At 40.9% G+C, this 17,045-nt stretch overlaps 3 protein-coding genes across 3 annotated transcripts in view; all 3 read left to right on the top strand.

Moving 5' to 3' along the window:
* Positions 1-461: 461 nt before the first annotated feature.
* Positions 462-4,155, top strand: LOC105270267 (uncharacterized). Its single transcript, XM_011311098.1, has 9 exons — positions 462-692; positions 835-945; positions 1,235-1,380; positions 1,439-1,626; positions 2,112-2,305; positions 2,522-2,766; positions 3,261-3,530; positions 3,585-3,892; positions 3,969-4,155. The coding sequence occupies exons 1-9, from the start codon at positions 481-483 to the stop codon at positions 4,134-4,136; spliced, it is 1,842 nt and encodes a 613-aa protein (XP_011309400.1). The 5' UTR covers positions 462-480; the 3' UTR covers positions 4,137-4,155.
* A 135-nt stretch (positions 4,156-4,290) lies between these two features.
* Positions 4,291-5,999, top strand: LOC105270268 (uncharacterized). The gene is made up of 6 exons (XM_011311100.1): positions 4,291-4,363; positions 4,475-4,664; positions 4,764-4,881; positions 4,940-5,150; positions 5,234-5,418; positions 5,642-5,999. The coding sequence occupies exons 1-6, from the start codon at positions 4,300-4,302 to the stop codon at positions 5,822-5,824; spliced, it is 951 nt and encodes a 316-aa protein (XP_011309402.1). The 5' UTR covers positions 4,291-4,299; the 3' UTR covers positions 5,825-5,999.
* Positions 6,000-9,286: 3,287 nt separating this feature from the next.
* LOC105270266 (uncharacterized) overlaps positions 9,287-17,045 on the top strand; it is a 40,976-nt gene continuing 33,217 nt past the window's right edge. The window contains exons 1-2 of the mRNA XM_011311097.1: positions 9,287-9,715; positions 14,393-16,371. Of these exons, the coding sequence (XP_011309399.1) occupies positions 14,437-16,371 (1,935 nt within the window). The 5' untranslated portion in view covers positions 9,287-9,715; positions 14,393-14,436. The remainder of the gene's footprint in view (positions 9,716-14,392; positions 16,372-17,045) is intronic.

The raw sequence follows: 17,045 nt of genomic DNA, 5'->3' as shown, positions 1-17,045 counted from the left end.
CGACTCCAGGTCCGGGTCCGGGTTTTCATGCGATTGTGGAGAGTCCCAGGGAAACGTATATCAGAATTGTGGATAAACCGAAAAATGAGGGAGTGCAAGCACTTGAATCTCCACGGGGTGAATTAATCGATGAGCACCCAGAGAGGGGATACCCTGGAGGGCGTCAAGGAGACGAGGATACAGAGGAAAATTTTCACGGTAAATTCAACTGTAAAGGAATCGTCAAACAATTCACAGTTACACTGACGAGATGTAGATTCAATTATAATTGCATTCATAACGTCTGGAATCATAAATGGCTGGTGAAATAATTTCGTTTTTTTTCCTCTAGTGGATTCGTCGTCTCTGGATTCAGAGGACGATTTTGGAAATAACAGGGTGAGTGTCCGAGAGAGCGGAAGGAAACGACGAAGGCGGAGGAAAAAGAAGAAGAAGAAAAAAAAGAAGAAATGGTTCAAGAAGTGGTTTAAGAGAGAATTAATGAGCCTTGATGTGCAAGACGTTCTCGACGAAATCTATGACGAGAGGGATGACGACTACCGGATGAAGGGAAAACGGAGAAAACGAGAGATAAACACCAGTGGATTTCAGGTTCGCGGTGGACAGAATTGTATGGATCCCAGACACCCAGAAAACGTAAATCCAGCCAAATATCTCGAGTCAGCGCATTGTTTACGTTTCAGCGATTTATGGCAAGTGATTTATATAAAACGGATTTGCTCTTGGTTTTTGCGGGGGCGGCATATCGTCTGAGACGATTTATAAAAAGTCTGGAGGATTTTATTCGGTTCGATTTATCCCGGGTAAGACGATGTTTTTTCCATTAATTTTCAGGTATTCAGTTTATAAATTAGAGGCGCCTGTTATCGAACACGCGGTGTATATTCAGATATTCAAGAGAGATAATATGGAGTGGAGGGATTTGACCCGGGGCGAGATGATCAGGTGAGTGAATTAGAGAGGGAATTTTCTTGGGTAAAAATACCCCCGGGAAATGTAAAGGGGGTAGAAGAGTTAACAGTTGTTCCACGTCGTGTAACAAATGCCTGAAAATAGATTTACTATCGTTAACTTGTACTCGAAATTTCCCGAGGCTTTTTAACTCCTCTGGAGTCCCGCCCATTCAGCAGACACACCAGATACCCTTATCTATTCCCATACTGCCAGTTCAACTCCGAAGAGTAAAAATAAACCAGTGAATGCAACATAACAGACCAGAAACTTCATTTTCCAGATTAGGAACTTTTACGAGACATCAGAGGGATAAAATACCGACTATAACTTTCACGTATTCATCAAAAACATCAGCTGCAGAATTCAGTTTAAATTCAAATACCCAGAGGCTGTTGATTCCCCTCGAAAATACTGACAAAAAATCAGGTACTCAATTTTCCAACTGTCGATACTCGCGGGATAGATTTTTATTTTATATTTACAGATGAAAAAATCTCAGAGGGAATGAGGGAGTATCTGATAATTCCATCGAGCCAAATAACCAGCGAGGGACGAGAGTGTGACAAGGCTGGAGTTGGTTTTTCAGCTTTTGTCATGCAGAAAGATCGATGCACACGTAAACGCGGTAGTTGCCTCAGGAATCAGCCCCTTGAATACTGGCGTCACGATGTGGTACGCTCTTTTTTTTTTTCAATGTTTAAACTTGAAACGCTCGGGGGAATATTCAATGCTGGCGTGTATCGAATTTCTCAGCACCGGGTGAATAATTGTCATCTGACATTCGATGATACTCTGGCAGGTGCATCAAAGCCCCTAGCCATCAGTTTCGTATTGATCGCATTGGAGAATATCCGGTATTTGACATTATCAAATATTGAATTTTATTTTCCCATTCGCTAATTAATTCCCTCGAAATGACACCGAATTTGTATAAATTCGGGAATCAATGAAAAGCCTATTAGTTTCCATCGAGTTTTATTTGATGTGTGAATGATTTTTGCTGTAATTTTTTCTATTAATAATTAAATATGTAATGAGGCTAATTGATATTCTCTCAGAAAATAAGGAAATAACGGTTTGAATTAACCGATCCCAGCTGTTGGTTTCTCATGAGGCTAGGGGTATTGACCAAAGCTCGTGGTTTTGTTTATTACTAGAATGCCCATCGGTCTGGCAAGCCCGGCTGCTACTTCCTGAGCAATTTCGCTACGGTACCAGTCAATCCCATCAAGTACAACGTGACTGATGCCACTGAAGAACGAGAGTACCTCGGTCTTGTACAAAATAGCCATCACGTGTCTACCCTCGAGATTGAGGTCAGGGCTGATGACAATAACGTCATCACCACCGGGTATATTTTAATTCCACATACGAATTCATTTCAATACTCTGAATTCCATTTTAATTAAATTACACGAAAATAGAGAGATCCCCCATTTACCGAAATAACGTTTCATTAAATTAACCCGGGTCTGGAGTAGTCACTATTTTTACGACGATAATTTAATTAATTCTCGTTCTTTTTTTTCATGGAAACATGTGGAGTAATGCATTAAAAATCCAACAGATCAGCTCGAGTCACAGAGGTGCACGTTGTCGCAGCAGGTGAAAAAATAAATCTGTCAATCAGGCTAACGAACATGGGATTAGTGTCTTCGGATTATCAGGCACGTATCGTTGGTTGTCCAGAGGGATTACCAAACTCTTGGGCACGTGCAATCACGGGAAAACATCAAGTACCACCCCAGCACGATTCACTACTGACTCTACATCTCCCAGGTCGAATTATCATTGATAAATTTCAATGTAATGGTACGCCGAAATTCGAGAAATTTTTGTTATCCCATTACCCAAAAACTTCCCGGAAAATTACTCCACGAAAATGTATTCTCTGCGGATATTCGCGCCATAAATCTTGCCTTTTTTACAGCATTTTTTCCGTCTCTGATTGAAAAAATAGCGTGAAAAAAAGAGCAAACAATGAAATACATCGGATGGAATGATAAAAATCAAGCCATTTTTCTACGCAGTATTTCTGTTGGCCGTATATTTTTTTACCGTTGAAAAAAAAAATACAGTGAGTGGAATTCAGAAGTAAAAAAATCATAAAAAAAAAATCGATAATGCGATAGGAACGATATGAACCCGAAGTTACCAATCAGATGGCAAAATATAATTTCACCGCACAACAGTAGCCAATAATCTTTGAGAGCAATTTGCCCCTCAGCTCTGTGAACAATATTATGCTCACGTGAGTTTGTACACTGAGCTGGACGGCTAATATACGCTTGGATGAATGTTTGCAGTTGAAGTGATAAACTATCGTGGTGAGTTGGTGGCTGCTAGGAGGATCATAGTGCACAAGATGAATCGTTGTTTCTGCCTCTGGCACTGCATTTGCACGTGCTATGAAAGCTCTGGATTTTCATGCTCACCAATGACACCTGAGCATTACCATCAAGCTGGATTTCGTGGTCCAGTGCCAACAATCAATTCCCAAACTTTTCAATTATCCAAAATGGCCATCGACATTCTTATAATCATCATCATAATCTTCCTCATCTTCACGACAATCGGTAATTAATCCTCAATCTTATCATTGCCCGGGTCTGACACTAGTCGTTATTCAGGTATCATTAAGTGGATTATTGGAATTCTATCGCCACCGATTGGCCGATGGGGTCTCGATCATCTACTCGCTGGATTAAGAACCGAGGAATACTTCGAGCCTGAGCTTAAATGCAGGTGTGTCGTTACTGATGATGAGGGTATTCCCATTCATCCTGACACTGGCAGGCGAACAGTTCGAATTTGCAGTAGAACCCTCGAATTCATCGTCAATTCTCTATTCTTATTCATTTATCCGTGCTGTGTCCTCAGCGAGTCCATCAGTAAAATGATAAAATGCAAAAGATCGAGAATATCTGATGACAGTAAGGTGAATCCTTCATAGCGACCACTGAAACCCCCATTTTCTTCGATGTTTAATTAATTAAGTAATTAATTAATTCCAGGATTGTTTGATCGATAAGGACGAATGGCGGACGATATCCGTAAGATCCTACGGAGACACTAGAAATTCAAAGTTGGAGCGGGACGACACCGAGTACGTAATTACGGAGCTGAAAAAGTCTCAAGTGTCCCTTCAAGATTTTTCCAACAAGTCGAAGAATAAATCCTGAATTATTGCGGAATGTTTTCTAATTAGAATCATACAGTCACTTGTTTTTTAATGTATCCGCTTATTATTCAACGTTTTATAACCTGATTTTTTAATTAATAAAATAAACTCGAGTGATGATGGACAGTTATCTAATAAAGTCGAGGGGTAGATAATTCAAGCTGATGAATGTGCTTGAAGACATTTTGATACTGAGTGCCCTTGGACTTGTCGTGCTGCTGACTCTCGGTAATTTTCTGATAATGGAGTATTAAAAAACCTGAAACACTTTTATTTTGAGGAGTTGATCCTTGATTTTTTATGAATATTTAAAGACTTCTGCGATTGATGGGTTTTAAGGTGTTATCAAGTGGCTGATGGGATTCTGCGTGTCAGGATTGAGCCAGTGGGGATTGGATACACTCTTGGAGGGTACAAAAATTGACGAGTGCTATAACACACATTCCAGATGTAAATGTTTGGTGAATGGTGACAAAGAGAATTTAATTCATTCAAACTGTAGTCCACGCACGATCCGAATATGCAGCAGGTGGAATACTAATTTTTCTTCTCACTTTGAATGCACGTGAAAGTTCCGGACTATTACCAAAAATGAAAATTCTACACTATTTTCCCTTTTCCCTTGTAGAAAACTCGAGTTTTTACTTAATTTAGTTTTTTTCCTGACGTATCCAATCGCCGCCTGTGGCCAATGCACGAGGGCATGTTGTAAGAAAAAATCGAAAGCCTCAGCTGATGAATCCAAGGTAAATTTCCAATAACCAATCACCAATAATTTTCCTCCCCACGTGTTCTATCGATCAGATGAGTCTCATCACCAGTAAGAAGACTCACCCCAGGACAATATGCGTTCCCTCCTACGGAGAGTGCAAAAATTCAAAGCTCGAAGCTGAGGACACGAAGTACGTGGTCCAGGAGTTGAAAAATTCTGGTGAATCTCTCGACTCGAAAAAGAGACAAAACAAGAGAGTCCTAAAGCCCCGGAGGAGCGCCAGCTTATCAGGAAAATTATCTCGTCGGTTGAGAACAGAGAACAGACCGGAAGACTCTCTCATCTCAAAAATCATATCTCCCTCATACCGTAATTTTTTATTTCAGGGAAAACATCATCGGCCGAACGACTGGTAAATGATCTCCTGAGAAAAAGAATTGTCTTCAGGAATTTGAAAGAACCAATCGGTGAGCTCGATGTGCCAGCGGGTAAAATTTACTCATTGCGGGGATATTTCATGAACGCCGAGAATAATGGCTACAGATTTATCACTCCCTGCCCCTTCAAGCAGGTGAGCGCTCCTAATGACAATGAGAACTTCCAAAAAAACCGTTAATGCTGAGTAAATTGCGTAATTACCAATGCTAATGACAACGTACGAAAGACCTAAATGAAAAAAAAAACCTGACGCTTTCTCCAGAAATATTTGTTTCAAGAAAATTTCGAGAGAATCCCAATGGAAACCTACGAGAATATGTAGAGGACTGTTTTTTTACACATAATTTTTTTTTCAGCACTGGCTGATAGACGCTGACGATGCAGCCCAGCCCTGCTCTCCTCCCTCAGTACGTCAAAGCACACCTTTCACGAGGAATTTCAGAAATGCTAGAGAAGTTTACGAAAGCAACGAAATGTCACTCTTGCCCAGAGCTGTCTGCATAAATGTACGTTTTCCACCGTCTGACCTGAGTGAATAACGAGACAACAGAGCGATTTCTTTTATATTTTTATTAATATTTATGAGGACGCGCGTCCGGATGAATGAATTGACACCGGGAATGCCTGGGAGCCCCAGAGAAAGACCCTTTCACCTTTAAAATCATCTGATGACCGCATTCTCTCATTTTTAGTGGTACAAAACCACCTGTTTCACCCAACACTCCCCTATTTATAATTCCAGAGGAAAATCCTCGGTGTAGATCAGTTGAGAAATTCGACTCCTACCCAGCAAATATTAGATTAAAAAAAAAACAGAAATTAACTGTTTCCTTTGAAGATAATTTTTTCAGAATCTAAGTTCCTTTCGTATGGACCACTTCAATAATTCCTAGGAATGGACTGTTGTTTCGGATCAATGCAATACGAATTCTTCACCGTCAGCTATCGAAAATTCCAATGTAGAAACAAGTCGTTCCTCTTGCGGTTTGATAACCATCGACTAGCAGGTTTTCTCGGTTTCTCACGGACTCCATTCAGAGAAAACTACGAGAGAGGGAATGGCTCTGTATTTGTGCTAAAGGGCGGCAATGTGCATGTCCTCAGTATCAGTAACAACAAACTTCAAGTCAAAAGTGCCTCTCTAAAACCTCGTCGAATCCTCGGAGTCACGTTCGAGTGATAAATAAGAAAAGTACGATCGGTTGTGGCTTTCAATGTGCAATGCGTTTGGATTTGGAATTGGTTCTGAGGTGCTGCTGCATTGCTTGATCAATTCTTTTCCAATAGCTTTTAATTACACGAATGGGGATGATAAAAACAACTTTCTCGGAGAAATTCTATTGTGTTTCTATCGGCATTATCAAACTAGACGATACATAAATACGAAAATCCTAGATGAAGCCCTGGAGTCGAGGTAAAAATATTATCATTCTCATATTTTTTTTTCCACGTGAATTCTAGAAAAATTTTTCTCCAGAAGCCATGGAATGAATTGAGATTTCACAAATGACTCAGTCGCTTTAATCGACCCCTTCCCCGTGAGCTCCTCTCACCTGGCTTTTGATAAATTACCAAAGCGCAATAAACAATGTAGAAAAAGGCACGAAACCGTGGAGTTGGGGTATTGTACTCACACGAGGTGACGACGGGTGTTATTTGAACACTTAAAACAATGCCGACGAGTTTGTACGGTCACGAGGTAGGAATATGTGGTCAAAGAGCTCAAGCTATTGTTCCCAGTGTTAATCGTCATTGTCATGGAGCGTTGACAGAAGCTCCCATCCACCCTAGATCTCACCAGGCATTCTATTCAATCCCCTCTGCATTTTTCCGCAGCTCAGATTTAGGGAATAAAAGGCTTTTCATATAAAAAAAAAGCCCTTTCCCTTTGTTTCAACCGTTCTAAATAGATTTCCAAGCGTTTCGGGGGCTCATCGAAAATTTATTCCCTGGATTTGAAAATGTATCGGTGGAAAATGGATGGCTGACTGTTCGGCTAGCCAAGGCTCAATACTGTGGGCTCTGTCATCGTTCTCAATTATTTATATTACTGCAGTTGAAAATCGAGGGGTGAAAATCCTCCAATCACTTATTTATGGCGCATTATTTTATCAATTGGTAATGAATTCGAGGGCTTCTCATTCAGTAATTCCCCGTTATAATCTGGACTGACCAAGATAACCCCGAAGAACCTAATTCTCCTTGCCGCAACGAAATCTCTTCCGGTTAGCAGTATATACCGTGTGATTACCGTTATGTACCGGTGATAAAGATACTTTTTAGATATTTTTCTCTATCGGGCTCCTGTTTCAGGCACTCGTGGCTCGTTTCATTTTCTCATCTCCCACGGATCGTTTCTGGCAAATGCCGAGTTCGCCGGTGGAGGGAAAAAAAAAATTGAAAATAGGAGACAGAAAATATAAATGACACGAGTTCATTGGCTCGGTCTCAGGCACCCGAGAATCTCGTCTCGGTGACGACAAGTGGATAAACTTCTTTGTCACTCTCCCGGAATTATTCGAGATTTCAAATTAAATTTTTAATCAAGGAAGTTATCGCCGCCCCTCTGATACCAAGACCGATAGAGGTACAACTGCACGTTTTTTTTCCTTTTCATATTTGTTGAATTATTTTTTATAATCTCATAAATATAGAATTTATGAAGAAATTATTCAACCGGGAGAATAATTTCGGTTAATCGAAATCAAAATACATTTGCGGTGCACTGATTAAAAGATTTATGTAGATGCTTAGGGAATTCACTCACCCTGACTGCAGGTGGTAGAATTTTTTTGCTCTCGGTGAAGATGTCCTCCTCCCTGAGGGATTAATCAGTCCCTCTGACACCTCAGCAACTGAATCCCCCGAACACGCCTCCGCCGGGACCTCCAAGAAACCCGCAAAACCCTGAAAAAGTTTTCAACAATGTAACCCCACAAACATCGCTAAAAATACACCAGAAGCTAAATTGGAAGAAAAACAAGAACTGCAGTCATAACGCCATACCATCCACCGAAGCCTCATCACCACGAAATTGTGGTGCATGTTATCAAAATAATTCATTTGACCCCTGCCCCCACGATCCCCATCAAATTTTCTCATTAACTAATCCCCTCCCCCCAAAAGCTTTGTCTCATCTCAAACACCTCCAAGACTAAAAATCCCGGAAAATCCATTTTATCCCGACGAAAACCCCAAAATTATTATTAAAACATCAATTATCAATGTAATCCCCCTCCATTATCCCTTTTACCTGCATTCGAAACGAATTAATCAATTAACAACGCCAACGGGAGAATCGAAACGATAAGTGAAAAAAGGACGCCATGGCAATTTTCTCGTTGGAGGTGTTTATTTTACCGAAATTCGATCTGGATTATCTCACTTACAGTTTGAGAGGTCCTCGTGATCATCTTCGTCACTGTCAGGCACTTATTTAATTAATTTTCTCGGTTTAATCCTTTTTTTCTAACGACGCCACGTCCGCCCCCCGCCGCTTCACTTTCCTTTGTGATCCCTTCCCCCCCTCCCCCTGCGCGTTCCAAAAACCACAAAAACGCGCCATTTTCCCGCTCCCCCGCGCGCGCCGCTCTTTTGTCACAAGTCGCTCCATCATTTGATCGATTTAATCGACTTACCACGGACTACCGAAGATTCTCTGTCTTCCCAGAACGATTTTTTTGTGCAATTGGATCTTCGGATACGGTAAATCAGTAATTTTATCCCTCCAAGTATTCATTTTATCCCCTTCGCTGTTTTCTTTGTTGTCTGTCATCATTACCTCCTCCTTCCCCTCCCCCTTCCCCTCCTCCATTTTTCATTGTTATTTTTCTCTATTGGAATTACCTTCAGAAAAACTCAAAAGGGGTCTGTTTATATTTTTTTTTCAGACTCCAGACATTTTTATCTGGGGGACATCCCCACCACTCCCTGGAGCAGTCGTTCGAGTCGAGAGATAAAAGTCGAGTGATCGTTTAGTCGAGTCGATGGAGTGGGGCCTGCACACGTGGGGGTTCAGTGCTGGGGCCCGACTGTGGGCCAACGGTGTTACCTCAGTGTTAAAAAATCGTTTGTCGAGTGTGGACGTCGCGTTTTTGGTTTGCGCTGTGTTTTTCTTTTCATTTTTTTGTACTGGCGTCAATTAGAGGTGTTTTTGGATGTCGGGGAATGCTGGGGAGTGGAGGAAAATAATAATCCCAGAATAGACTGTCAGGAAGGCGAAATATTTGCCACCAGACGGCCAGGAGTCATCGATCCCAACGGGTTACGTGTTATTTATCGAAAATCAGTGACAATTGTTGTGTTATTAGTGGTTAGTGTTTTTGACGCGACGCCATTTTACGTCATCAGTTCTACGGATTTAAGAAACATAAATATCTGTGGATTCCCGGGGGTACGGGAATGGATGACGGAGTTGTTTACGGGATCTGGTGAGTTTTAATCGATATATTGGTTTAACAAATCAGGAATTATCGAAAGGGAGTCAATACTGATGTGGGAAACTGAGATTATGTTCGAGGTTTAATCGAGTTTCGGGGAATATCTGAAGATCTAAGCGAGATGATGGAATTTTGGTAGAGGGCTTTTATGTAGGTATCAATTAGCCATACAAAAAAGGTCATGACAAAAATTTCGATATCAGCTCTCAATTCCGAGGTATTCACAGAAAATAGACGCAGCAAAATTTCGCTGCATCAGTCTTCGCAGAATATCTCCGAATCGAAAGAAGATATCAAAATTACGGTAATAACCTTTTTTTTAGCTCTCAACGAGCCCTTCAAAAAAGGTCCTACTAAAAATTCCACTACCAGCCATGAATCCCGAGATATCTCCTAAAAACTGGATATCAATAAATTGATCCGCCGTACGAGGTTGCTGTTAAAAAAAAAATTGTTTCCCCGGGTTTATTGCCCCCTTTTTTATTCATCGACTCATGCAGCAGGTGAATAAATGCTGCAGGAGTGATGGATGTGCTAACACATGAGGCTAATGTTAGATGAAATATTCGAAAGGTAAACAAAGCAAGTGCAATGACAAAAGAAAAAAAACGAAGCACTTGGATTTCTTATCGGTGATATCAACGTATTTCACGTTCAAGGGAGGTTTTATCGGTTGAATGGCTACTCATTCAGAACAGCTGGACACACTGCCTGGACAGCTCCAGTGTTGTGAAGCAATCGTACACGTTGGGCCACTCCTCTCTGTACCATTCTCCCAGTACTTTAAACAATTGAGAATTGACGTGTACACGCTCAAGTATAACTTTAGGATCTAGAGAGGCTTGTACAATACGACGGAATAGACTCCTCTATCTGGTGAATGCACTTGTTGTGGAGTGTTCAGACATGCCCCAAGTTAAACCAGATACGTTAATGCTTTCCTTTGATTATTGCTAGTTGTGTGGTTTTATTCAAATGCCTGGGCATTTCAAATGCTTCACATTGCCCTGATCAAACTTCCCCAGAAGTTATCGTTACACAAGCATTCATGATCATTTTTCTTGTAGATTCGCTTGGAATTTATTGGAATTTCGTCATTGAAAATCCACAAAAAACCTCAGAAATTCAGGGATAATTTGAGTTCCATTATTATTCTTCTCATTTTTATTCCTAATCGATGTAGTTGGGATAAGGTTTCCCCAGGATCAAAGATTCCCTCGAAATTTCCCCAGGTCCTCAAAAAACGCCTGAAAATTCATCAGGCATTACGCCTTAAATAATTCACGAGCCCTTTTTTTTGAAAATCCCAATTTCCGAGAATTCCCAACATCTTCAAGTGCTGATTTCACAATTCTCTATCTCTCTTCTTCCTCTCCACTTTGTACTCAGCAAGGAAGAGTCAGGGGGTCCAGCATGTGTCGCAGAAGGGGCTCCTGGGGACCCACGCGTTGTAAAAAAAAAGTTAACTTTTCTTTTGATCCCTTGGCCCACTGCCGAGAATAATAAAATCCCCATTGCCATCTCCTTTTTCTCATTTACCGAAAAAAATCGACACTCCAGTACTTTCAGGAGTTGAAGACAAAGAGAAATCGAGAGGAATAAATGAGGAGTCGAGTGGTTCTATTATTGAAGATTTTTTTCATTTCGATAAAAAAAAAAATATAAAAAAATCCTCTCATTTGGAGAGGCCTCGACCCTTTATCGTTGGGACGGCCCTGGCATTCCTCGAAGATCCGTTCTCGGAAGTGAGAGCAAGACACTATACCCAGTGTCCTTTTTTCCCATTCATTATTCCTCATTTCTTTATTTCTCTTTAATTTCTCCTGAGATATCCCTTTCTCCTGGCATCAACGTCTTAATGAATCCAGGGCGCGGAGTAAGTCGGGGGTTCATTATAATATTATTTTCCATTCTTCAATTATTCTTCAATGTCGTGGAATTATTCGCTATTCCCCTTGTTTTCATTCAACGAGTGCCAGAGAATTTGAATAACATCTTCTTGAAATGGAAAACTCGGTCGAGGATAAATAAATGATTGGGAATATTGGCTGTCTCCACGTGGGTGCATTCAGCGAATGGGAAAAAAAATGGTGGAAAAAATTAATAGCGAGGAATTGAGAATCACGTGGAATAAACGTGGAAATACTCAGAGCATCGGATATTTGTATGAACTCACTCGACATCGAGTGAAACGTGTGGGTGACGCTTAAACCCTCTTAACCCTTCAATTGATCGCACGACCGATGCTTTAATCCGATTGTACGATCCCCTCTTTTCAGATGACGTGTGAAAAATAACCGAGTCAAATGTGAATTAAGAAGTGGGGGAATCCCCAAAATTGAATCGGAATTCAATACAAAAATCTTTTATCCAAAATTCGATCACTTCCTAATATTTTTAATTCTCCTGATACTCCAAGTAATATAATTTAACATGATCAAATCCCAATTCATTTTTTCATATTTCATTGAAATATGAAAATTTTACTGGTGAATCCCCCGATTTTTTCAATGGATTCATTGATTTTTGGAGGATTCGTCAATGGTGATTTTTATATTCCAGAAAAAATAGCAATTGATTTTGAAAGAAGTGAAAGTCCAATCCCATGCACTTCCATTGTTTGAAATACCGGTAGAATGTTGAAGTAATGATGGGAGAATTAAATCTATTTTTTCCCTTTCGTTTGAAGGAAAAATTGAAGTAACCACGCCAGCCAGTAAATTCAGTTCCACTATATTAACTCTATTAACTACCCGACACACCTGTAGCCAGTAATCCCCAACGGCTGCAAGAAAGACGATATCATTGGTGTATGTATCTCACCAGACCAGATCCACTCCTGTGATACACAGGATGATGCTTTGACTGTGTGCACAGTTTTCTGTGCAATAACACAGGATGTCTATGAGAGAAAAACCATCGACAAAGGAAGCATTGAAAAAGTCAATGAAAAAGAATCTTCTCGAGCATCATACGGGCTATTTATTAGTGCGTGAAATGCTTTTCTGGGTTTCAATCCGATGAATTATTATTTTTTTTTTCAATCGGCCAGAGTAAACCGGTGAAGATCACTGCCTCCAGCTTCCGGTCCACTCTTTACATTATTTATCTGTTTTTTATCATTGAAAAACATAACGGAGAAACAAGTCTATTCACTTGATTAATTAGTTATCTCTTTATATCTCATAATTTATGAGATATTCATAAATTTTTGCAATTACCTTTTTTGTAGCTCTTATTAAACTCTACAAAAAAGGTTTTACGGAAAATTTTCCTATCCCTCGCGGATTCAGAAATAGATGTAAATTTCATTAAAAAAATTTCCAATACTGTAATTATTAATTGAGAAAAGTCCCATGTCATCGGTAAAATCCCTAAAAAACCGGGCTGAATCCAAATGAATTTTTTTTTCCCTTCTCCGTCATTATCGCGGATTCGCGGTACTCGTCTAATTACCAGAGCCCCTCCCCACAATTGTGTGATCATGAACAGAGTTGAAATAATTTTAATTGTTCCCCGGTCGTGCGTCTGAAATAAACCAGTGCCATATTTCAAATTGCCATATGCTGAAAACAATGACGACCGGAATGAGCTTCCAGCAATTTCCACCTCGTTACCACCGTCTAATGCCGTACATAATTGTAAATGATGCGTTTGAACGGACTTTTCTGGTTTTTCTGGTGTTTCTCTGTTCATTCTGCTTTTTCACTTCTCCCCCTGTTTTCCTGCACCACGATATGTACAAGGAAACAATTTTTTTCCAATCTCGCTGTACGCGTGGGTGAGACCCCATTTACAAAACACGACCGATCGATCGATCCCACCTTTAATACACGCCGAACCTACGCATTTGCCTTTTTTATTACACCAACGCATGAACGAGATGCGTCTTGACATGTACAGGTTTTTTATTATATATTTTTAATGAGCTGACCTGAAACGAAACAATTAACGTCCTACTGAGTCTAAATGTATAAATGAAAAATCGGAGAATTCAGGAAAAATCGGTTTGGGGTGGGTGGCGTGTTGGGACTCCGGTTTTGTGAATAAACACCTGATTTATTGGATAAGTCTCGGGTAGATTCAGGACTCGCAGTATAATCCCCAGTGGATTTCTCGTACAGATATACACGAATATATTCTAAAAGTAGCTGAATTCGAGCTGGGGGATCGTTACGTTGTGAGAGGCCGCGTGGGAATGGTCTGAGGGTCAGTATTGGCTCTTATATCCGAAGCTCTACATTTACCACACAAATCACCCACAAGACTTTATTCAATTTCATTCAATTTCACCCGTACGTAACACATTACCCGGTGCATTGAATTCTCATTCTGCCCGTGAATTTCATCCGTGGTATGTCCAAAAATGGTGGTGAAGTTGACCGAAAAATTTGACCAACGGTATACTTCACATTTATTTTTCCATTCATCTCATTAAAATTCATGACACGCGGTGAAACCACGTATCATCGGATTATCGCCGGAAACGTGGTACACAGGAAATCGATTTTTAAGTCATGCGGAAGCTCGATTGAAGGATTTTAAAACAACTCCGTGCGTAATAAAAGCACCAAAAGCAATAAAAACTAGAAAGCAAATTGACTGAATGCTCCACGAGACAAGGTGAGGCTGAGAAAAAAAATTCAATTTCTTTTCTCTCTGTTTCAGAGGACAGAAAAAAAATGTGATCGAAAGCTCTCGACTAGGCAAAGATGACCGATGAGGGTGTACACCACGTACGCCTGGGGCGCTCGAGACTCCTTCAAAAAGAAGAACTGATGTACGGTGAAGCGGTTTACCATCAAAAACCAATCGTCGAGCGTCACAGGTTGACCCCAAGGCGTATCGATTCACCCCGTCACCCTGAGACCCTCTCACACGCGAACAATGGAGTTACTCGTCGTCAACCAAAACCCCGCATCAAGTACCAAAGACAGACACCGGCCCAGTACTCAAGCAGCGATGAGAGTGCTCCAAGGCTTCCAAACAAATCCAAGAGCACTAGCTCAATAGACACCCAATCAGTAAACAACATTCTCGACGAATTCGAGGATTTGGATGGCAGTGGTACATCAAACTCCAGCATAAGCGTCACAAACTTCGAATCAATGATGAATAATCGTAGGAAGCAGCGAGCCGAGAGACAAATAATCAAGGTTAATCAGCAGACACAGGTGCGCCAGAGATCGAGAGACAGAGGTGTACCAAAGAGTCCAGATAAACCATCGCCAGCGATTAAACAGGTTCCCGAAATTTTGCTGCGAAAGGGTGAAGTACAAAAACGAGTTGACGAGTGGTTGATACAGAGTCAGACGCAGCAAACACCAACACCCCGTGTTTCCCTGACAAGATCGACAAGCAGTGCAGATCAAAAAAGAAAATTGATATCACCTGAGGCACGTCTCAACGGTACAACAAGCTGTGATGATTTAAATTGTGAGCAGAAGACTGATCAGAAGGTCAGTGTGAGCGTTGGGGTGAATACAGGGCCTCTTGGTGGCAGTAATTACCGAGAGTATCCAAGAAATCGGATGAAAATTGATAATGACACTGGTGCTGGGAACTTAATGACCTCGAGAATACCACAGAGACAGGGAATTGATAAAAATTCACGGATTAAGTACAAGCAGAGCAACGGTGGAAGGCTGACCTCGAGGCATTCGTTTAAACGTACACGTAGTGGTGATCGTACGATGCCAAATAAGGCGGGTGAAAGTAGACCTGCAAGGCAGAATAAGGTGGAAGAAATTGTCCAGAGAGTTGAGACAGCTAAAATACCAGTGGATACTGATGACAATAATTCGAGAAGACCACCAGCACCACCTAGGAGAAATCACAGATCAGATTTGAGTAGTTGCTCAAGCTTCAAGCCTAACAAGACAACAGCTAGTGCTCCCCATTACGCCAGAGATGTTGAAAAGATTTACGAGATGTCACTGAGGCCTGAGGTCATTCATGCTGATGATCTCAGGGCTGTACTGGAGCCGAGTGCTAAATCATCGGCTTATGGGGAGAGCTCTCGTGATGATTCGGTAACTGATGATTTTGGAAAAATTTATCCCGACATTGGATTGGATCAGTGCATCAGAATTCAGAGGAGATTACCAAAGAACTCGACTTTCGATAGGCGTGATTTTGATGGTGGAGCCAGAGACAAGGGTACAGATGAGAGTGAACCGACTTATGAGACACTCGAGAATGTTTTGAAGGATTCCTACGAGGCCATGAGCACCTTGAAGCTCGACAGACATCTCGCTGATATGGAACAGATGAAACTCGAGGTCAAAGGGAATGATGTAATACAGAAGGCAGTGAGTGAGGAAAATATGGGTGGGGATGGGGTCGGTGAGGTACATAATGTCTCCGATAGTGAGACAAAGGTATCCGTTAATGAAGTACTTGTGAAGAACTTGTGTTTTCATCAAGATATACCCTCGGATAGTAGGAGTGAAACATTCAGACCCGTGGGTGTTACCAGTTACCAGAAACCATTTAATTTTAACAGTGTTCTTAGTGATGATTACGAAGCTCGGGTTAGAGAAGCTTCCAACATGCTGGAGTGCAAAATTTATGTTACCAAAGAGGAGATGGAGCGGCAGAGGCTTATGGATTTGCTGAGGAAACGGGATTATGAGGCTGTTAAACTGGTGAGTCCTTGAAATCCTCTTGTATTTTTAGTTTTAAATAACAATGAGCCCGCGAAGTGGCTGTTACCTCGAGGAATTCATCACTCCATTTTTTTAATTCTTACCGACAATTTCATCAAATCCCAAAAATTTCTTATCAATGCAAATGAAAATCCGAAAGCTCTGGAAATATCGTGAAATCACGGGAAAGTTTCAATTCGCAATATATTCTTTCGGAAAAAAAAAATCATCAATTTCAATAGATTCAGAGTCACTGGACCAAGACGAATGCACATGCAGGAAACTTGCGTTAGCCCAAACTTCCTGAGGTAACTCCACCTTTCCAAACTTGAGAATTAACACGAATATGATAAAATAGTGTTATCTCCTTATTCCACTCAACTGCGGCTATCACCCAAAACTAGAACTTGGGAATAACGAAAATTCGTTATGTGGGTGGTGTAAAAGATGGATGAAGTGCAGAAAAGAGAGAGTAAAAAAAAAAATGAAAATAGCGTTGAAGAGAAAAAATGAAGTGGCGAGGGTGTGGGTGCAATTTATGATTCAGCCAGGGTATGTCCGAGACGAGGGGCATTAGGTATTCTGTACGTAGTGCGCTTTAGCGCACAAGAAAAGCTACAATAAATCGTAGTACGCGCCTCAAGCACCGAAACCCTCTGGGATAAAAGATATCC

Source organism: Fopius arisanus, unplaced genomic scaffold (assembly GCF_000806365.1).
Source record: "Fopius arisanus strain USDA-PBARC FA_bdor unplaced genomic scaffold, ASM80636v1 scaffold00083, whole genome shotgun sequence".
NCBI classification, from domain to species: Eukaryota; Metazoa; Arthropoda; class Insecta; order Hymenoptera; family Braconidae; genus Fopius; species Fopius arisanus.
Note: the sequence above shows the minus strand (reverse complement) of the source record. Positions and strands in the feature narration are given on the sequence as shown.

Bases quoted from the DNA above. Each gene is read 5' to 3' on its own strand.
- LOC105270267 (XM_011311098.1), top strand. From the start codon at position 481: ATGAGCCTTGATGTGCAAGACGTTCTCGACGAAATCTATGACGAGAGG. The intron at 946-1,234 runs GTGAGTGAATTA...TTCATTTTCCAG, and splicing joins ACCCGGGGCGAGATGATCAG to ATTAGGAACTTTTACGAGAC. The intron at 3,893-3,968 runs GTGAATCCTTCA...AATTAATTCCAG, and splicing joins GAATATCTGATGACAGTAAG to GATTGTTTGATCGATAAGGA.
- LOC105270268 (XM_011311100.1), top strand. From the start codon at position 4,300: ATGAATGTGCTTGAAGACATTTTGATACTGAGTGCCCTTGGACTTGTC. The intron at 4,882-4,939 runs GTAAATTTCCAA...TCTATCGATCAG, and splicing joins CCTCAGCTGATGAATCCAAG to ATGAGTCTCATCACCAGTAA. The intron at 5,151-5,233 runs GTCGGTTGAGAA...TTTTTATTTCAG, and splicing joins CTTATCAGGAAAATTATCTC to GGAAAACATCATCGGCCGAA.